This window comes from Rhinolophus hipposideros (assembly GCF_964194185.1).
Source record: "Rhinolophus hipposideros genome assembly, chromosome: 19".
NCBI classification, from domain to species: Eukaryota; Metazoa; Chordata; class Mammalia; order Chiroptera; family Rhinolophidae; genus Rhinolophus; species Rhinolophus hipposideros.
In genome coordinates this window covers 17,620,110-17,643,837 of record NC_138065.1, presented here as the reverse complement: position 1 = coordinate 17,643,837, position 23,728 = coordinate 17,620,110, and the positions used below count along the sequence as shown (strand labels likewise).

Below are 23,728 nucleotides of genomic sequence, written 5' to 3'. Positions count from 1 at the left end.
ACTTTTATGTTATGGAGACGGCTTCTTAAACCTCATGAACCAACCTCTGCTAGGTTCAAACTTTTCTTCTGCAACTTCCTCACCTCTCTTAGCCTTTAGAGAATTGAAGAGAGTTAGGTCCCTGCTCTGGATTAAGCTTTGGCTTCAGGGAATGTTGTGGCTGATTTGATCTTCTATCCAGACCAACAAAACTTTCTCTAATCAGCAATAAGGCTGTTTCACTTTCTTATCATTTGTTCACTGAAGTAGCACTTTTCCTTCAGGAGGTTTTCTTTTGCATTCACAGCTTGGCTGACTGGCACAAGAGACCTAGCCTTCCACCTATCTTGGCTTTTTTAATTTTTTTATTGAATAGTAAAAAGTTCATTTGATTTGAAATCCCAGAACCAGGATCCAAATACAATTCCACTATTTAAAATATGTGATTTTGAGTAAGGTGTTCCCCCAAAATTATTTTCCTCATTTATATCATGAAGATAATATTCTTTCCTACCATTTTTTAAGGATTAAATTAAATCATGTTAAAATGCCTGGCTATTTATTTATTTTTATTTTTCATTTACAGGTTGCCATTCAATATTATTATATATTAGTCTAAGGTGTACAACATAGTGGTTAGACATTTACATAAGGAATCTAAAGAACAAAATAACGAAACAGAAACAGACTCAGATACAGAGAATAAACTAATGGTTGCCCAGTGGGAAGGGGATTCAGAGACAGTGAAAAGGGCAAAGGGATTAAGAAGTACAAATTGGTACTTACAAAATAGTCATGGGAATGTAAACTACAACATAGGGAATATAGTCAATAATACTGTAATAACTACTCGTATGTATAGTGCCATTAATAGTAATAGGAGAAAGGACAGATTATGTAGGTCTAGATATTTGTATTTTAGTAGATATGGTAGGAGCATCTGAAAGTTTTCTTATATTTCCTCAGTAGAATAGAGTGCAAGTTCATGAAGAAGAGGGGGAAAGTGTTGGACTGTGTGGAAAAAAGGTGTAAAATAGACATTTAGAAAGGTGGGAGAGTGAACAGAGTCTTCTTAGAAGGATTACTTGACAGTACTTAAAGTGCCCACTTGAAGTCCATGGTTGTTCGTTTAAAAGTGAGACCATGGTTTTGTGTTTTTCTCCAGTTACGTTTAGCCTTAGTGCTACACTGAGTAGACACAGAGTTAAATTATCCAAAGTTGGGATTTTTCTAGGTGAATACAACAAAGAGAAGGGGAAAGGTATTAATATATTCAAGGGAATGATTATAAAGAAGGGATGTGGAAAGTAATCTGGGTAAAGCGCAAAGTGAGAAAATGAACGAGCCTGGCGCAGTGGAGAAATGGTATGATTGATTGTAGTTGCAGTATGGTTGAAAATGTGTTGGCATTATTTACTAATAGGAAGTAGAAATTTGGAGGTTGAAATAAGAGAGCAAGGTGACTGAAATTAACAATATTAGTTATGTAAGTTCTAGGATGTGAACATGGTAGTGCAAGCAGAGTCATGGAGAGATGAATTCAAGAAATTGAGAAATTCAAGTATTGAAAGGATCTTCTAGGTGGATTTTAAAATTATCAAGAATTATGATAAGACTAGTGAGCCAGGAGATAAATGAAATTATTCCTTACAACGTGTATATCTGAGGTATGCAAAAAACAGTATTTTTAAAAATCAACTCAAATAAAACAGTCTCCATTCTGCCACAGTGATAGGAAATTCAGCCTAAATAGTTTAGTGAGACTTTGTATTGTGGTTTTACAGGTGTAGGTTCTAAATTCAAGTCATATTTGAACGGCTCAATTGCTCTATGGCCTTAGGAAAATTCTTTATCTTTTTTATCAGTTTCCATGGGGATAATAATAATTCTTACCTTAGAGTTGTTGTAAAGGTGATTTGATGAATATAAAATACTTAAGACAAATTTGGTGTGTGTTACTCAATAAATATTAGCTTTCGTGGTGGTAGTTATGGTGGTTCTTAACTCACCCCAGTTTCCAAGGCGATGTAAAAATTCTGAAGTTTTATACTTAAGAAAGTTTCAGTCATCTTTCTACTTTATCATGGAGATGCCCAGTATTTCTGTTGCTTCCTTGTTGCACTTGGAGCATGAGACTATTTGACAAGTTTAAGAACTTTGGTATCTAGGAATTAACCTCTTCACAGATTATGCACAACCATCCCAAACTCATGCCTACTTCATAAATGGAGCATATTTCTCAAGTAGTTCCAATTATAAGGATTTCCAGAGCTTAGGCAGAAACTTTTCTTTTTTCTGGGTATGTCCAGAGCTGCTAACCATTATCCTAATAATTATCCTGATGATAGCTCATTATGATCCATGAGTTTTTTTAAAAGGTCATCATGGAGATGAAGAAGTACTAACAATTTGAGTCTACAACAAAAGCCCCAACTACTAGTCTATCATTGAATTTTTCAGTTTCTTTCAATAGGAAGTATTTTTTCCTTTCTCCTGCTGAAAGGATTTGGCACTCTGACTGATTAAGTGTGGGTCAAAAACAAACATACAGTATATTGTGATTTTAAAATTTCTTAGGGGGTGGTTTTAAAGTCTAAATATGCTCCTTTGGGGGGGTTAATAATAATAGCTGAGAAACACTGGTTTAGAGGTGTTCCACTATTTTGTTTTATTTTCATTTAAGTTGTGATATATTTGTCAAAGACAAAAATGTCACCCTTTGAGGTAAGGAGTGAAGTTTCATGTAAGCCCCATGAAATGAGAGTTGGGAAAGGGCTTGTTCTCCAAAGGAAAAGCATAGTACTGTGGAATCAAGAGAAACTAGTAGGAAAACAAATGTTTTACTACAATATGTAACATATAAAACTCTTGTTGCCATATGGTTGTTTTCCGTTTATGTTTTCTACATGAGTGTGAGGCACCTAGATTGTTTAATTTAAGGAGATACTCAGAATAACACCAGTGCTCCTCGTCTCATCGTAGTCATGGCTATGCCTACTCCCATTAGTAACATTAACAATTTTCATAATCCTGATTAGATAAATCATCAAACAAAACACAGTAGTATTCAAGTTTCTGTTTTAGATGATTTGGAAAGTATTTACTGGGCAAATGAGACTCCTTCAAAATCAATATCAAGAGATATTAAGGATTTCACAGGAAGTAAAGGAAAATAATCAATACCTATTAAGCACCTAAAATTCAAAAGGCACTGTAGTGAGTGCTTAGATATAATTATTTGATCTTTACCATCCTATAAGAAGAGAACACTTTCTTTTGTAAGCAGTGGTGGTTTTAATAAACTTCAACTGTAATAAGACATTTTGTTACATTTTTCTGAACTAATGCATATAAAACAAAAAATAGTGACCTCAGTGGGATTGTTCAGTAGAGATGAGAGTTAACCAATATGTTAGGCCCATAAGAGACAGAACTGATATTTCTTGAGGAATGGAGTTCCCACCCCAAGAACTTAAAACTACTGTATATTTTAATCTGACATTTGCTGAAAGCAAACTGTAGAACAAGTATAACATCCACATAAAGGACAGTAGGGAACCTAAAATTAACAACCAAGACATCGATATTGGGGTTAAAAATGTCAGAAAAGGGAGGCCCTCTACCCAGCAAGCATTAGCTTTAATGCCATGGCGAAAAGCTAGAGGTCAATATGTTAGAATATCTATGATTAATACACAAATATCTAAAGGAAATTGCATCTATTCAATTAGAAATCAGAAAAAATTTGACTACACAAGAAATTTTAATTTTTAAAATTATCATATAGCCCCAATATACCACTTACATAGTACTTATATACTAGAATCTTTTTAAAAATCTAAGTTTAAGAAGAAAATCTAAGCAACAGATTATTACATGAAACTTTTCAAAGCTTGAAAAAGATAGATATATAAAATGCCATTATATATTTATGGGGGTATTGAATATCTCACCATGGAAAAGAGATTTAATTGCTGTGGGTATAGTATTTTTCTTTAAAAAAATATATTTGAAGAATATTGTGGCAAAATGTTAACATTATGAAATCCTGGTCTTGGGACGTGGAATCCTTTTATTTTTTTATTTTTTTACACTTTTGTCTTTGACAAATATATCACAACTTAAATGAAAATAAAACAAAATAGTGGAACACCTCTAAACCAGTGTTTCTCAGCTATTATTATTAACCCCCCCAAAGAAGCATATTTAGACTTTAAAACCACCCCCTAAGAAATTTTAAAATCACAATATACTGTATGTTTGTTTTTGAACTGGATGTGTGTCTGTCCTATGGTTAAAAGGGTAAGATTTTTCTTCTTCCCCTACCCCAAGAACTAAACAACAGTGAATCATTTGGAAGACGCATAGTTCTGTACCTTAAGATCTTAACAAATATAAAACCTTAACAATTCATACAAATTATACTCTCTGATCTTAGCTGAATTAAACTAAATATCAGTAACAGAAAAATTTGAAAAATCTTCCAAATTCCTTGATATTAAGTAACACATTTGTTAACAACACATGGATCAAAACAGGGTTTTTGAGGGAAATTAGAAAATATTTAAATTTGAATCAAGATGAAAATACATCAGAATTTGTGGGATATAGTTAAAGGAGCTGTATCACAAATTCAATCCAGAGCAAGCAGAAAAAAGAAAATAACAGAAATAAGCACAAACCAATGAACTTGTAAATAGAAAATATCATTGTAAACAAAGGTTATTTCTGAAAAGAGCAATAAAATTGGCATCTGGCTAGATGGTAGAACTTTCCCAATTTGTTTTTCCTTTGTAAAGAAGGGGGGGGGGGAAACACCTCTAATTTATAACAAAATAATACTAGAGTATTTTAAACAAATTTATTTTCATAATTTTGACAACTCAGATGAAGTGGACCAATTTTTTAGCATGGCAACCAAAACTTATTTGAGAAGTAGGTAATTTGAACAATCCTATATCTATTTAATAAATTTATAATTAAAAATCTTCCTGCAAAGAAAACTTTTGGCCCATATAGTTTCACTAGTGAAATCTGCTAAACCATAAATGAAGAAATTAACAATTCTATGTAAGAGAACACTTCCAAATTTGTTTGATAAGTCCTGCATTACTCTGATACTAAAATCAGACATACTACAAGAAAATTACACATCTCATGAGTATAGATGCAAAAAGCCTTAAAATATTAAAAAGTTGATCAAGCAGTATGTAAAAAGGATTATGTATCATGGTCAAGGAAGTTTATCTTGGGAAATTCAGACTAGTTCAACCTCTGAAAATCCAATCAATCCATCATGTCAACAGACTAAAGAAAAAGCATAAATGAAGGGAAAGCATTTGACAAACATCTGTTCATAAAAACCTTAGTAAACTAGGAATAAAAAAGTTTCCTTAATCTGGTAAAGAATTCCTACAAAACCTATTTTGCCTACAAAAGCTACCTTAATACTTAATGGTTAAAGGGTAAATGTTTTCCTCCTATGATTGAGAACAAGACAAGAAAATGCACACTCACCACTCCTATTCAACATCTCACTGACAGTGCATAAAACAAGAGAAAGGCCATACAAATTGGAAATTAAGAAACAAAATTGTCCCTATTAAGAGATGACATACTTGTTTATGTAGAAAATCCCAAAGAAAAGGTTCCTACAACTAATACATGAGTTAAGGAAGGTTGCAAGTTTAAAAGTAAAGATGCAGAAATTAAGTGTACCTCTATATCCTATCAATAAGCAACTAGATATTGATTTTTTTTTCTAAAAATACCATTTTCAATAGTACCAAAGCTGAAATAAGTATAAATCTCCCATTATACGTACTAAATCTGTATGGTGAAAAACCTCCACCAATTTTTTATTCAACAAAAGTGAAAAATGGAGAAACATAAAGTGTACATAGGTCTAAAGACTCATGATTGTTAAGATGTCAGCTCTTCCCAAATTGATCCATTCACATTCAGAAATCCTAGCGTATATTTTGCTTATGTTGCCAAACTGATTCAAATTTATTTGGAAAAGCAACAAAACTAGAATAAGCACAATTTTGAAAAAAAAAATTGGATGAATTAGACTACCTAAATCTAAGATTTATTTTAAAGCTAGAGTAATCAAGATAGCATGGTATTGGCAAAGAATTGACACATACATACTGGAACAGAAAAGTCCGCTAATAGATTCACACATATATGGTATATCGTGTTTCCCCGAAAATAAGACCTAACTGGACAATGAGTTCTAATGCATCTTTTGGAGCAAAATTTAATATAAGACTTATAGTAAAATTAATATAAGACTATATAAAATAAGACTGGGTCTTAATTTAATAAAATATAATTAATATAATACCGGGTCTTATATTTTTTCTCCCAAAGATGCATTAGAACTCATTGTCCGGCTAGGTCTTATTTTCAGGGAAACACAGTATTAATTTTTGACAAAGATGAGAAGGCAATGGAATAAGGATAGTTATTTCAACATATGCTGGAATAATGGGACACATGAATGCAAAGAAGAACCTCAATGTGTATCTCCATCCTTACACAAAAATATATTTAAAAATGGATAATAGACCTCAATGTAAAATATAAAACTATAAAACTTCTAGAAAGAGCATAGAATAAAATCTGTATGACCTTGCTTAGACAAGGAGTTCTTATATACAACATCAAAAGTTTGATCCATTAAAACAAAGAAGGGTAAATTGGACTTCATTAAGTAAAGATCTTTTGCTTTTCAGAAGACACTAAGAAAATGAAAAGGCAGGCTACAGACTGGGAAAAGTCTGCAAAGCATATATTTGACAAAGATTGTATCCAGAATATATGATGCACTTTTAAAACTCAATAAAGAGAAAACGAAAAACACCCCCTAAACACAAAATGGAGAGTAAGTTTGAAGATACTTCACCCAAGATTTACAAATGACAAATAAGCATACGAAAAGGTGCATAACATCATTAACCATTAGACAAATGCAAAATACAGCAACAATAAGATAGCCCTACACACCTATTAAAATGGCTTTACCAAGAGTTATCAAGAATGTGGAGCCAATACAGCTCTCATACATTTCTCATTGAAGTAAAAAATTGTACATCTGCTTTGCAAGCAGTTTGGGGAAGTTTGTTACAAAGTTAAACATACACTTACATGTGACCCAGTCATTACACTTCTAAGTATTTATCCAAGAGGAACAAAAAACTATGTTCACACAAAAACCTGTGTGAACAAAAAACTAGGATTCTGGAAACATGGTGGAGTAAGAAGCACCAGGAATCCATCTCCCCACCTCGACACAATGCACTGGTAGAAACTGATGTACTTATTGCGGAACTCTGGAGTTTATTGAAGGCTTGCAAATTCCGCGTGAAGGTTTGGACATTAAATTGCAGTTAATTTCATTCAATTTCAGCTCTTACATAGCATAGTAGGAGTTACCCATCCCCTAACCCTATTTATGTTATAGGCAGCTGTGCATGTGTTCCTGGAGCAGCTTGCACACAGTTGGTGGAAGCCAGGTCAGGCAAAAAGGACCTTGACCTTCAAATTTCAGGAATCTGCTGATAGCTGATTGCTGCTTTTGATCATGAGGTACAAAGAGGTGGGCAGCCATGCCATGTTTGCTGTACATCCTCTCATTGTAAGCTCCCCTCCTTTTCTCCATTTTTCTTCTTCCCTTTCGGGAGCCAGACATTAAAGACTAGGATATTCAAAAACAAGTGCATGTATGGGGAAAATTAGAAATTGACCATGAATGCCCAGGGAATGTCTCAATAAACATCTGAGAAGACCTTAGGTTTTACACCTCATGATGATCCTCAGCACAGAACATACAATAATCAAAAAACAGAAACAAAAACAGCAAACCCTGGGGAAAGGAGAGAATCTGATTTCCAGAGTTACCATATTGTACAAAGTCAAATGTCCAGTTTTCAACAACAAAAAATAGCATACAAAGAAACTGGAAAGTGTATCCCATTGAAAGGAAGAAAATAATTAAATCGTACCTGAGGAAGACCTGATGGCAGATACACTAGATAAAATAAATGTAATAATAAAGATGTATGAGCAAAATGGAAATATCAATAAAGGGAAAACTTACAAAGAAATTCTGGATTTCGAAAGTATAATAAAAAATGAAAACTTTACTACAATGATTCCAGGGAAGATCTAAGTAGGCAGAAGAAACAGCAAACTTGAAGATAGGACATGGAAATTTATCAGTCTGAGGAACAGAAAGAAAAAAGATTCAAGTGAACAGAACTTAAGGGACTAGTGGGACATCAAGCCAATGAACATACACTGGGAATCCCAGAAAGAGAGAAAGAGAAAAAGGGACGGAGGATATTTGAAGAAATAATGGCTGAAAACTTCACAAATCTGATGAAAGTCTTGAATATAAACATCCAAGAAGATAACTGATTCCAAGTAAAATGAACTCAAAGACACACAGTGAGACACATTATAATCAAACTTTCAAAAGACAGAGATTCTTGAAAGCAGAAAGAGAGAAGTGAATTGTCACATACAAGATATCCTCAATAAGATTTATTAGAAGCTTTCTCATCAGAAACTTTGGAGATCAGAAAGCAGTGAGCTGATATATACAAAATGGTAAAACAACAACAACAACAACAACAACAAAAAAAAACAGTCAACCAGGAAATCCTGTATCTAGCAAAACCATTCTTCAAAAGTTAGGGAGAAATAAGACATTCCCAAATAAACACAGCTGAGGGAGTTCATCATCAGACCTGCCATGGGAGAAATGTATATATCATGGGAAGAGCTGATATATACAAAAGCTGATATATACAAAATGGTAAAACAACAACAACAACAACAACAAAAAACAGTCAACCAGGAAATCCTATATCTAGCAAAACCATTCTTCAAAAGTTAGGGAGAAATAAGACATTCCCAAATAAACACAGCTGAGGGAGTTCACCATCAGACCTGCCAAGGGAGTCTTACAGTTTGAAATGAAATGACACTAGACAGTAACTCAAAGCCTATGGAGAAATATAAATATCAGTAAAGGAAAATACATGGTGGAATATAAAAACTAGTATTATTGTAACAGTGGTTTATAACTCTACTTGTTTTCTACATTATTTAAGAGACATACATTTAAAAAAAAACAGTGCTATAAGAGTATTATTGTAACTACTTTGTCACTACACGTTTCCTACATAATTTAAGAGACTAATGCATTTAAAATAATTATTAGTTCATGTTTTAGGGCAAACAATGTATAAAGATGTAATTTGGGGGACTTCAACAATGAAAAGGAGTGGCAGTTTTTGTATGTTACTGAAGTAAAGCTGGTATAAATTACAGTTAGAGTGTTACAATTTTAGGCTGTAAAATGTGAACCCATGGTAACCACAAAGAAAACAGTTACAGAACATGTAAAAAAGGAAATGAGAAAGTAAATGTTTCACTACAAAACGTCAACTAAACATAAGACAGTAAACCATGAAATGAAGGGCAAAAAAATCTATGAGAGGTAAGTCCCTCCTTTTCAGTAATTATTTTAGGTCAAATGACAAGAGAGAATCTTTCACTTAAAACATGGAAATTAGGAAACTGGATGAAAACACACGATCAAACTGTGCTGTCTATAGGAGACTCACTTTAGATTCAAAGACAGAAATAGATTTTAAGTGAACAGATGTAAATATATATTACACATAAGTAGTTAGCAAAAGAGCAGGGTGGCTATGCTAATATCAGACAAAATCGACTTTAAATCAAAAAGGTTGCAAGAGACAAGGAAGGACATTAGATACTAATAAAAGTTTCAATAGAGCAAAAAGATGTAACAATTATAAACATTTACATACCTAATGACACATCATCAAAATATATAAAGCAAAAAACTGACAAAATTGAAGGGAAAAATAGGTAATTCTACAAAAATAGTTGGAAATTTCAGTACTCCACTTATGATAATGGATAAAAATGAGACCAAAGATAAGGAAATAGAGGACTTAACACAGTGAGGCCTTAACACAGTAAATGAACTAGATCTAACATATACAGAACATTCTATCCAACAACAGCAGCATACACATTATTCTCAAGTACACATGGGACATTTTTCATGATAGGCGATATATTAGAGCACAAATTAAGTTTCAGTGAATTTTTTAAAAGAGATATACAAAGTATCTTCTCTGACCGCATTGGGATTAAGTTAAAAATCAATAACATAATGGAAGCTGGAAAATTCCCATTCCTATTGAAATTAAACAATACATTCTTGAACAACCAATGGATCAAAAAAGAAATTAAATAGGAAATTAGAAAATATGGAAGCTGGAAAATTCCCATTCCTATTGAAATTAAACAATACATTCTTGAACAACCAATGGATCAAAAAAGAAATTAAATAGGAAATTAGAAAATACTGAGAAACAACCGAAAATAAAAACAGTGCCAAACTATGGAAAGTATTGAAAGTGGTACCAAGGGAAGAATTTATAGTTATAATTACTTACATTAAAAACAGTAAAGATCTCAACTCAATAAGCTAACTTTGCAACTTAAGGAACTAACCTGTTTCCCCAAAGATAACACCTAGCTGGACAATCAGCTTTAATGCGTCTTTTGGAGCAAAAACTAATACAAGACCTAGTATTATATTATATTACATTATATTATATTTATTATGTTACATTATATATTTATTATATTTATATTTATTATTATATTATTATATTTATTATAATATATATTATATATAATAGATAATATAATATATAATTATATTATGTATATTAATTATATATATTTTATGTAATATATATAATATATATTAATTGTATATATAATTATATATATATTAATTGTATATATAATTATATTAATTATATATTATACACATTATATATTAATTATATATATTATTTATTATATTATACATATTATATATAATAATATATAATATAATAATATTATATATTATATTATATATAATATTATATAATATATATTATATTTATATATATATTATATATAATTAATATATATTATATATAATACATATATAATATAATAACAATATAATATAATAAATATATTAATATATAACTGGGTCTTATAGTAAAATAAGACTGGGTCTTATATTAATTTTTGCTCCAAAAGACGCATTAGAGCTGATTGTCCAGCTAGGTCTTATTTTCAGGGAAACACGGTAGATAGAAAAAGAACAAAGTAAACCCAAAGCTAGTAGAAGGAAGAAAATAAAGATTACAGTAGAGAGAAATGAAATCGAGAATAGAAAAATAATAGAGAAAAATCAATGAAACCAGAAGTTGATTGTTCAAAAAAAAAATCAAAATTTACAAACCCTTAGCTAGATGAACAAAGAAAAAAACTTAAATTACTAAAATCAGAAATGAAGTGGGGAAATTACTACAGATTCTACAGAAATTAAAAGAATTACAGTACTATGAAGAATTCTTCACCAACAAATTGGATAACTAGATGAAATTAATACATTTCTGGAAATTCAAAATGTACTAAGACTAAATTACAAAGAAATAGAAATTCTGAATAAGCCTAAAACTAGTAAGAATCAAATAATCAAAAATCTTCCAACAGAGAAAAGCCTTGGAAATGATTGCTTTACTATTGAATTCTAGCAGACTTTTTTTTTTGTTTAAATTAAAGTTGATTGAGGTGACAATGGTTAGTAAAGTTACATAGGTTTTAGGTGTACAATTTTTTAATACATCATGACGTCTAGCAAACTTTTAAGGAAGAAATAATACCAATTTTTCTTAAAAGTTTTCTAAAAATTGAAGAGGAAGGAAGACTTCTTGACTCATGCTGTGAGAGGACTATTACCCTGATAACAAAGCCAGGCAAAGACACTACAAGAAATGAAAACTACGACCATTATCTTTTATGAATGTTGATGCAAAACTCCTCATCAAAATAATAGCAAACTGAATTCAGCAGCTACTAAGAGGATTATACATCATGCCCAAGTGAGATCTATTTCTGGAATGCAAGGATGGTTCAACATATGAAAATTTATCACATTTGTCACATTAAAAGAATGAAGGACAAAAACACAGGATTATCTCAATGATACAGAAAAGGAGTTGATAATATTCAAAAACAAAAAAAAAGACAGGAATATGAGAATACTGCCTCAACATAATCAAAGCCATATATGATAAGTCCACAGTGAACATCATACTCAATGATGGACATCTGAACTGTTTCGTCTTAAGACCAGGAACAAATTAGAGATGCTGACTCTTACCATTTTTGTTCATCATAGTGCTGGAAGTTCAGGCTAGGACAATTATGCAAGAAAAATAAATGAAAGTCATTCAAATTGAAAAGGAAGAAATAAAATTATTTCTGTTTTCAGGTGCTATCTTTTCTTCAGCTTTATTGAGATATAATTGAAAAATAAAATTGTAAGATAAAGTATACAACATGAAAATTTGATATTCATATACATTGTGAAAGGAATCCCTTCCATCTAGTTAATTGACATATCCATCATCTCATATATTTACCTTTAAGTTCTACTGTTTTAGCAAATTTAAGTTCTGCAATACAATGTTAACTATAGTCAGTGTTATACATAAGATCCTCAGACCTTATTAATTTTATAACTAAAAATTTGTATCCTTTTACCAATCTTTCTATTGTTCCTCCATCCTCTAACCCAAGGCAATCACTTTTATACTCTATGGATTTATTTTAGATTCTGCATATATAAGCAATACCATGCAGTATCTGTCTTTCTCTGTCTGGATTATTTTACTTAGAATAATGGCCTCCAAGTTAATCTATGTTGTTACAAACTATAGGATTTCCTTCTTTTTTTAATGCTGGAAATATTTCATTTATATATACATATATATACATATATATATATGTATATATATGTATATATATGTAATTTGTATTTATAGTTTATATATTCTCTATATATATTATATATTTTTTTATATTTATGTATATACTATATATTTAAATGTATATACGTGTATATATGTATATAAATGTGTGTTTAAATGTATATAAATATATATATACACACACACACACATACACACACACAGAGGGTGCCAAAATATGTATACACATTTTAAGAAAGGAAAACTGTATTACAATTGTAATACTCAATATATACTGATAACAAAAGATGAATACAAGTCATGTTTGACTTCTGCAATTACAAGAGGAGCTCAAAGTGGTTACCATCAGCTTCCAGACACTTCTTATTATGGTGAACTACTGCTTGAGCAACGTTGACCAAAGTGTCCACTTTTATACATTTCAAGAGATGTTAACACTTTGGTATATATATATATATATATCTCGATATCCACTTATCCATTTCTCGATCTATTATTCTCTTTACGGACTTATAGGTTGTTTTCATACCTTTGAATGTAGACCCAGAAGTAGGATTGGTGGATCATATTGGTGGCTCTGTTTTTAATTTTTTGAAGAAACTTTGTACTATTTTCCTTAGTGGTTGTACCAGTTTACATTCCCACCTAGAGTGTACAAGGGTTACCTTTTCTTCATATGGATATTTTGGACAGGACCATAAAAGGGACATTTGGTGTGGACCAAATATGGTCATGGACATTTTTGACCAGACCAAGTTTCAAGGACTTTTTGGCGTGCCAAATGTCCTGCCAGGGGACCTCCACAAATTCTCAATTTTCCATGAGTTTCTATCCAGTTGGGCACACTCTAGTTTCCCCTTCTCCCTATATGGGCAAAAGTGGGGCAGACTCTCCAACTCCCCTCAATCCATATCATCCCACAAGGTACTATTCACCTACTTTCAGATGCACAGTTGGGTAGAAATATCCTAGGTGTCCTGGTATAATGTGCAGAGGGACTTTTGTTCAATTATGGATGTCCATTTAATTGTAAATTAAAGAAAAGAGTAAAAAGAAATGATTCACACTACCATGAAGCTCACATTACAGTTTTACTACTTTTTAGAATGGTTACTTGTTTAATGTACAAGGTGTGATCAAAACTTACAGTGAATGTTTACATTTAAAAAATTATTACAGTAAAATACACATTGCCATTAATCCCCCTCAAAATACTGCCCTTCATTTTGAAAACACTTATCCTATTGTTCTTTCCACTTTTTGAAGCAGTTCTGGAAATCCTCTTTCATGAGTGTCTTTAATTGCACTGTTGTGGCTGCCTTGGTGTCCTAAATCAATTCAAAGTGTTTACATTTCATGGTCATTATGACTTTGGGGAAGAGCCAGAAGTCACATGGTTCCAGATCTGGTGAATAAGGTGGATGAGAACACATCATAATATTTTTATTTGACAAAATTGCTGTACCAGAATCGATGTGTGACACGGAGCCTTTCTGTTGTGATCACAAACTATGGTGAATGCTGCTGCCGAGTGCTGTCCAATGGAAAGACAGGGATCTTCAATATGGGAAGCAGTGCATTGAACCTTATGTAGTAACAATGTATGATAAGGTTCAACTTGTTCAGTGCAATCAGTTGATTGTGAGCTATGGTTAAGAGAAGATGTGCCTTAAAATGTGCCCTGAATCATCCTCCATCATGACAACACTCCATATCACACATCACATCTTGTATACAGCAATTTCTGTCAACAAAAAACATTACAGTGTGTCCTCATCCACTTTATTCACTGGATCTGGCACCGTAGGACTTCTGGCTCTTCCCCAAAGTTAAAATGATGCAGGACATCAAGGTAGCCATGACAGAGCAACTCAGGACACTCATGAAAGAGGACTTCCAGAATTGCTTCAGAAAGTGGCAAGAATGATGGAATAAGTGTGTTCGAAGCAAGGGGAAGTATTTTGAGGGGGATTAATGGCAATGTGTCCTTTATTGTAATAAATATTTATTTTATTTAAACATTCACCATATTTTTTTATCACACCTCCTAAACGCTACTTGTCTTATCTTAGCTCTTGTTCTCTATTTCAATAAAATAACTAGATTACATTTAGCTAAGTGGTTCCAAATGACAAAATGAAGACAAGAACAAGGTGCTAATGGTAGATTTTTTTTTACAAAGCTAAACTTTATGACTTTTGTATTAAAAATATTTTATTCCATAATTTTTTTTAAAATTTCATCAATTATTTAGAACTCAAAATCTAGGAGTCACTGGACTAGTTTATTCTAATAGTCTCTTTTCATGTTAATATTCTCTGATTCTATGATTTATTCTTCCCTTGACTGCCTGCATCCCAAGAGAAAGGAAATATCACATAGATGTCTCATAACTCAGCTTAAGGGAACTTAATGGTTGCCTCTGAACAGCATAGGTTATGCTACAGTAACAAAAAAACTAAAGATCCTCAGTGGCTTACAATAACCAAGTTTATTTTTTATGTTCATCTCACATCAACAAGGGGACTCTTCATATTAGTCACTTTAAAATCTATCAGTGAAACTTCATTTTGACACATGCTTTAACAATCAGAGACCTCAAATTAAAACGTGTATTTTCTTGGTGTTTTTCATTGCCAAAGCAAATCACATATACACTCCTGAATTCAACAGGACAGGAGTGTATATTTCACCTGCAGGCAGGAACACTGAATGTTTATGAACAACAATACATTTTATGGGTGTGTATGAGATCAGGAACAAAAACTTTAACAGAGGAAAATTAATTTTGTTTAGTGAAAATTTGAACAAAACAGGAAATGAGAGAATAATCCTTACTACTGAAATCTTCTAAACATATTAATGTTAGCTAAACAAAAACTTTCAGATTACAAAATATCTTCACATACAATATTCGATTTTTATAACAATTCAGTGATGGAGACTGATAAGAGGCTAAGAGTTCACTACGGACTTAGACTGTTTGGTGTTGAATTTCTGTTTCAACGCTTACTGAAATTTGACCATGGACAAATTACATTACTTAATTTCTCACTGTATCAGTTTATTCCATTTAAAACTATGTATAGTCATAATTCTATCTTTCATTTATATATGTGAGAAATCAACATGATAATAAGTTGAAATGGTACATAGTAACAATACATATTGTTAGTTGTTAGTCATTTTTGTATTTTCATCTTATTTATCAACAGTACTACTATTCCCATTTTCTAAATAAGGGCCTAAATGCAATCTGTAGACTTAATGTTTTCTTTAAGGTTCACATAGTTGATGACAAAATTGGATTCAGAATGAGATTTTTGGTTTAGAGACTGTTTACATTCTAGTCACACTAATATTATTTAATTCATTTGAGACGATCATTCTAATATGTGCCTTTAAGGTTACTTCAGCAATTTTTTTCCTCTATAGATTAATACAAATGATTTAGGAAAAAAGACTAATTGAAATTGGGACAGGATATGGAGAAAGGGAAAGGAAGACAAAGTGAAAGCAAATAACTGGAAAGGTAGAGTGTAATTAGAAGGTAGGTTAGCAAATTGAGCAGGGGAGGGAAGACAGTGGTTTGCTCAGGAGAGAGGAGTAATCAGGTGTGACTGTGTAGCTCCGATTACGCTTTGTGTACAACTTAGATCTGGAGAATTAAAACGGGGCTGTAAGAGCACCTACTGAAAGGAAGTGGATTATAGGAGATCTAGAAAGTCCTAAAGACAGCATTTTTTTCCTAACAGAAAACAAAACGATAACTGTTTTTGTTGCTGTTATTTTATGATTGAAAAATGACTGAACTGTGGATTTGAAAGATTGCTGATTTAAAGAAGTTGATGTGGTAAGTTATCTTAATGTTTTTTGAGTATCATATAGTTACCTCCCCACACATGCTTTTTGTCTTGAAATAAGTAGCTTCTGTCATATGATTTGGTAGAGCTCAAAGTTTGATAATCTGTTTTAGGTTTGTTGACAAGTCAAGTTTCGGTTTCCAACTGGACAAAATGTGCTATTTATATTTGAACTGCACTTGAACCTTCACTTAAAATGTTTCTCTCATTTCAGAAATCTATCTGGTAGGCAAACTTGATTATCTTTGCCTTCTTTGCTCTGACCTTCACATGTGACGTATCCTGAGCTCAGGTTCATTTATTTTTCTTCTTTTTTTTCGTGGGGGGCTCATAGGTGACAGAGTATAGTATTGAGAAAGTTGTACATGAGATTCAATGTAAAATTCAGGGGAATTATGACTTTTTAGTAAGAGAAACCACGACCTTGACCAAGTATTACAATAGTAATACTACCTGAAGCTTCTAGAATATTGAAAATAGGAAAATAGAAAAAAATAACACTTGGAGCTAAATATAAGTGATAAAATAACAAATATAGACATGACATTGAAAGCATTTCCATTAAAATTTAAATGTTATTTTATTAAATTACGTGCTATAAAGATATTTAACTATGAGATATTTAGACTAATGACTACAAATGACAAGAGTAGACAACTTCTCTCTTCTTGGTTAATGTTAATTCATTTATTTGTTAAAAAAATATATCAGTATCTACCTGAGATGTGAGGCTGCTTTGGATAGGGGAAAACAATTTTGTAAATAACTAATACTTATATAGGTAACTGATAATTATATAGATAGAAAGGAAGCTATAGAAATAGATACACATTACTACTTTTTTTTGCTCAACATTTTAATAGCGTTCTTTCATTTTATTTATATCATGGCTTTGGTGTGATTTAAGTAGACTTTAAGCTAAATGAGTAAATTTATGGTATCTGATGTGTTAAGAGAAATCTGAGTTCATACTAGAGGCTTTCCCCTACAATGTCATTCATATTGTGGATATTACATAATAAATGCCTCTTAGGTAACACTGTGAAAAAAACAATTGAGAACTTCAGAAACTAACAACTTTGTGGAGAAGTCTGTTAGCAGAATTTATTTTGTCTTAACATTGGGTATGTTTTATTGACACTTCAAAAATAAATACACCTTAAGGAGGATTCCTTTGTTGTTAGGATATTATCAAATGCTCTATTTCATATTTTTAAGGAAATCCCACAGCATCTTATTTGGCACATTGTAGTAACAATCAGAGCTTTAAAATAACATTTCCTCTTTGTAGGGCAATCCTGGAAATATAAGATGTGGGCACTTGAGCATGGATATTAATAGCTGTGAATAGTTTCTCTGAGGTGAACCATTTTAGGAAAACTAATGGGGAGTAGACATAACAGCTATTTCAAGTTCTATTTTTTTGTTTTTTTTTATTGATGCCAAAGATATCAAGGATTTGTTAACAGGTTTTACCTCACAGGGTATAAATATACTTTAGTTGTTTTAATGCCTGTCTATGGAGTTCATAGCTCTTTAGATTAATTAAGGTGAAAATTAAGATTAAATGAAAAACACATGACAATGCCTGACCCTTGGTTGAAGCTTATATTTTTTTCATATCTCCACGTACACTGGAATGCTAGTATAATTCCCCAAATTGTGTCTGCAAATCATCCCTTATTTTAATAGCATCCTAAAATGCACTGTGAAAAACGCTTTATTTGTTATGGAAAAAAACACTTTATTTGTTATGGAAAAAACAGTTCATAGTTAACTGATGAGGCAAAGATGAGAAGTTATTTTAAAACCAATACATGGTCTGCTAGAAGCTCTAAAGAGTTTAAATGAAAGAAAAAGGAAAGAAATTGTGGAAACAGTAGTATATTCCTTATCACCATCTATTCCTCTGGGGGATATGAAAATACTTCTGAGAATTACAAAGTATTATTAGAATTTAGGAAGAGTAGAATGGAAAAAAGAGAATGTCGAAGTGATAATACATGAAAATAGGAAAAGAGCATGAGTGTATAGCAATTTCAATAGTCAGTAAAAGTGACAATACATAACAACAATTTCACAGCATCCAAATATGTTGAGCTCTTACTATATTCATGCACTGAGATCATAGCTGTATTTGCGTTAGCTCATCTAATCATCATACAAATGTTATGAAGTACACATTACTTTTTCTAGTTTACAGATAAATTTACAGAGATTACTTTCCAGGGTCACACAGCCGATAAATGGCAAGGTTAGGATTTAAACTAGTGTCTAACTTCTAAGGTCATCTTCTTACCTTTTATCATTTGGAAACTTGAGTCAATTATGAAGTTCAAATGTTGCTTCTCTAACTCCCAACTCTTTATTACCATCAGCCCTGTGTTATCCACTATTTACTTAGTCTTCTCCCTGTTCTCTTTTTAATGCTCATCTATATCCAGTTAGTCTTTTGCTCTCCTTGCACATTTTCCTCCCTATATGTTTTGAAAACCTTTCTGTGAAAATGAAACTCCTCTCCCTACTTTGAAGGCACCTCTTTATATGTTCCCTCCTACCTGATCTATTATGTAGACGAGTGGACTGCCCAAAGTTGTAACTTTGAATTCAACATCTCTTGATACACAGTCAACTCTCAAGGGTCCAGCTTTCAAGGCCTGATAATTCGCCTACTGTGCATTGGCCTATACATACAAGTTGCTTGTGGATGTCATCTGTTCTTGTTGGTCAGTATCTGTAATAAATCAGTTAAATATTTTGTGTGATTTCTGAAACTATCATTGCTTTTTTGAAAACTCCCATCTTTCTCTGCTTCTTCTTCATATCTAATTTTTTTATACCTCACACTAATTATATACCATATTAACTCTTCAGTTTCCCTAAGCTAAGTCTGCCTCTAGTATGCGCTGTGAATTATAAATGGCATTGCCATTCTTCCACTCACATATTGTAACCATTTTCTCTGCTCTCCTAACTTCCATTCTTACTGCTTTCATCTGGTTCAGATTTCCATCATTGCTCCATTTACCACTGCATATATTTCCAATTGTTTCTGTCTCAGTTCTGTTTGCCTTCTAATTCATCTGATATACTTCAAAAGCTCTAATCATGTTACTTTTCTGATGGTGAAGTCATCAGTATATACTGAACATTATCCATGTGCTTAGCAAAAAGCAGACACTCAGTTAATACTTGTTGGATGAATGAGGTTTTTCGCACCTGTATTATTTTTGTCGTTCATAAGATTTCACTTATATTAAAAAGGAAGAGGGGCACAGATTCTTTAATTTGGTATTTTATCAGGTGCCCAAAATATGTGGCTATAATGAGAACACACACACACACACACATACACACGCGCACACACACACACACACCTGCTATAGCCATTGCATTAAGCACATGATTTGGAGGGAGAAAAAAGTCTGTTTCCTCGATTCAAGGGTATTCAACTTCCAAATAGTTTCTTAAATCTTAATGTAGAAATTTAGGTAATTAAAAATTTGTGCTGGGAATGAAAAACAACTGAATTGAACATACTGTTTTTTGTTGAAGTTGAAACATTATAAATATTTGCAAATAGATAGTTAAGGCAATATTTTGACTATGAATTCAGTTGGCTCTGTTTGTTATTTTCCTTCTGTCAGTTAAAGACTTTAAAAATAAAATCTAATCCTAAGTAAATAATGTATGATTAATGACTCTTTTATTTATATAATGCCAGATGTTTAAAAAGGTTAATATTCCCTAAATAAGAAAAATATTAAGTTCTAAAAGGTCATTTAGATTGTTTTCTTGAAAGAGTTTATGAAAGTTCTTCATCTGTTAACATGATTGTTGATAATCTTTTTTAGATTATGAATAAACATTCTTGTACTCTGAGTATTTATTCATGTTAACATTAACTTTGTAAACTATGTTTCTTACAGGAATATAAATAGTTGCTAGAAAAAACTCTGACAACGTCAAAGCAAAATGAAGTTCTTTCTATTGCTTTCAGCCATTGGGTTCTGCTGGGCTCAGTATGCCCCAAATACCAAACCTGGAAAAACATCTATTGTTCATTTGTTTGAGTGGCGTTGGGCAGATATTGCTCTTGAATGTGAGCGATACTTAGGTCCCAAAGGATTTGGAGGGGTTCAGGTGGGTATTGTTTATAGTATAAATTGCAGAGGTTTTGTGCATATAGTAAATGGTATCTGTATCTGTGAAGCTGGGACAATGTTTTATTTTACAGATAAGTACTCTAAGTAAAACAGTGTGCTGAGAAAGAAAAAATAATTAGTATTGTTGGCAACATTATGTTTTGTTTCTGACATATTCTTTCTTTGGCAGGATATTTCCAATGTACTGTTAATAATTTCAAGTGATTATAAAGAAATGTAGTTCTCTGTACAAAGATTCAGAAATAACTTTAGATAATTTTCTAGAGTATCCAATGATATAAAGTAAGTCATAATTTGATACTTAAGATAGTTTTATTTGTAGATCTCTCCACCCAATGAAAATGTTGTCATTAACAACCCTTCAAGACCTTGGTGGGAAAGATACCAACCGATTAGCTACAAGTTATGTACAAGATCAGGAAATGAAGATGAATTCAAAGACATGGTTACTAGATGTAACAACGCTGGTGTAAGTGAATTAATTTCCTTTAAAAAGATTATACAAGAAATTATTTTCTCATTCCTTTTGAGCAGGACATTTTCCATATTTTTTTTATTTTTCATTTTACTATATACTTTAACTAAAATCGAATTGTTGCCTTATATTCAACTTTTGTAAATCTTTGTATATATGCCATTTTATCTACTAAAGAAGATTGTAAGTTAAAATTTAAAGCCATCTGATAAAGCAAATATCAACTTTTAACCCTTATAACTATACACTTTTCTAGGGAATACTTTTCTAGTTAGGAAATAGACATTCCAGTTACAATATCTGTTGTCACTTTTATGTGACTTGTGTCTGCACCCATAATTCCTAAATCTTCCCCACCGTTTGTTTCTTTTCCTTTCTCTTTTCTCGTCCCTTCTCTTCTCTTCCCTTCCCTTCCCTTCCCTTCCCTTCCCTTCCCTTCCCTTCCCTTCCCTTCCCTTCCCTTCCCTTCTCTTCTCTTCTCTTCTTGTTTAAATGGTAAATAGATGTAATCTTTTTGAAGAGAATAATGAGAGATAATATTTACCTTCCTCTCTTCAGATGCTAAGTAGACAGTAGAGGCTGGCTGCTTTCTTAGGATGATCTATGGAAATTTAAAAAATCAGTCTCTTCTGTCTCAGCTGATTCTTACCTTCCCCCCAAAAGGGCTTTTTACCTTTGTTCACTGTTATAATAGATTTTGGTTTTATCAGTTTATCATGTATGTAAGTATTGACCACGTGGTTACAATGCATGTAGGTCTTCAGTTCACCTTTATTTCCTTTCACGTTTTACTTTTGGTTTTCTTAGAAGATAAGGTATAAAATAGAAAAAAAATATTTTGGAGTGTTATTAACATGCTGAAAACTTTAATCAGTAATATTACAGATTTCTACCTCTCTATAAATCAAACATAGAAACTTTGTCTTTCAGGTTCATATTTATGTGGATGCTGTAATTAATCATATGTGTGGAAATGGTGTGGCTGCAGGAACGGGCAGTACGTGTGGAAGTTACTTCAACCCTGGAAATAGGGATTTTCCGGACGTTCCATACTCTGCTTGGGATTTTAATGATGGTAAATGTAGAACTGGAAGTGGAGACATTGAGAATTACAATGATCCTTATCAGGTAATGATCTGAAACAAAGTGATCTGAATAAAGAGCTGTCTATGCCTTTAATATAGCTTCATGATCTCCATTTAAATACTAACTTAGGAAAGCAGGATTCCAAGTCTGACTCCTTAAAAATAAGAAACTCAAAACAATATTTAAAACATTTTTTTTCCAATTTAATTTCTTCTCAATTACAAAGCTCATTCCCTATATTCTCCATTTTTATAATAGAAACTATTTCAAAGGTATGTCCATACTAGCATATCAATATCCCCAGTGCCCAATGCAAAGGCACTACAGAAATATTTATTAAAGAATAAATGAATGTATAATCAAATGGATTCTCGGGTAAGTTGATGTTTTCTTTGTTAATCACAAATTTTTTTTATCTCATTAGGTCAGAGATTGTCGTCTGGTTGGTCTTCTTGATCTTGCCCTGGAGAAAGATTACGTGAGGTCCAAGATTGCTGAGTATCTGAACCATCTCATTGACCTTGGTGTAGCAGGGTTCAGAATCGATGCTTCTAAGCACATGTGGCCTGGAGACATGAAGGCAGTTTTGGATAAACTACATAATCTAAACACAACCTGGTTCCCTGAAGGAAGTAAACCTTTCATTTACCAGGAGGTACATATATGTGCATATAAACAATAAGTTAATTCATTAGAAAAATAAATGTCAGTTTTAATTAAAAATGTAATTTCTGTAAGTTAATGGCTGAATCATTTATATAGAACAGTGTATAGAACAGGAAGCATTTGTATAGATCAGTATTCTTTAACTTTCTTTTATTCAGAGACTTTTCTTAATTTAAGAAAAGGAATTAATTTAAAAAAAGGATTTAAGGAAATGCAAAGAGTTTATTTAGACTGCAAACATCTCTGTGTTATTTACCATCTCCTCAGAGATCATTAGAGAAGACAGACAATAACATGGTCTTGAGGCAGTCTGTCTGAGTTTAATTTTTGTCTATAGCGCTATTAGCTGTGCTCTTTCAGTCAAATTGATTAACCTCTCTATGCAACAATTTTTTCATGTGAGTAAAAGGGACAATGATAATGATTATGTCTTTGTTTTTGTCAGAGAGTCAGATGAGTTAATATTCATCAAGCACTTAGAAATATTGTTGGCCAGATATTAATTATAAGCTATTGTTACTATCATTTATATGCAAAACTAAATTAGGGCAGCATTTTCACAGGACAACAGGTCACCTTGTCATCATGTTACTTTTAATACTG

At 32.1% G+C, this 23,728-nt stretch overlaps 1 protein-coding gene across 5 annotated transcripts in view; it reads left to right on the top strand.

Annotated features, from left to right (window-relative positions):
- The window catches only part of LOC308487892 (pancreatic alpha-amylase), a 30,790-nt gene that overhangs the window by 2,156 nt on the left and 4,906 nt on the right, over positions 1-23,728 (top strand). Inside the window, exons 1-7 of one of the 5 annotated variants that reach the window (XM_081026771.1) lie at positions 16,625-16,722; positions 16,947-17,024; positions 19,307-19,458; positions 20,662-20,875; positions 21,221-21,367; positions 22,304-22,501; positions 22,884-23,114. In XM_081026771.1, the coding sequence (XP_080882897.1) occupies positions 20,708-20,875; positions 21,221-21,367; positions 22,304-22,501; positions 22,884-23,114 (744 nt within the window). In that variant the 5' untranslated portion in view covers positions 16,625-16,722; positions 16,947-17,024; positions 19,307-19,458; positions 20,662-20,707. Of the gene's footprint in view, positions 1-16,624; positions 16,723-16,946; positions 17,025-19,306; positions 19,459-20,661; positions 20,876-21,220; positions 21,368-22,303; positions 22,502-22,883; positions 23,115-23,728 lie in introns of those variants that run through there. The other 4 variants (XM_081026773.1, XM_081026769.1, XM_081026772.1 and 1 more) reach the window with 4 other exon arrangements.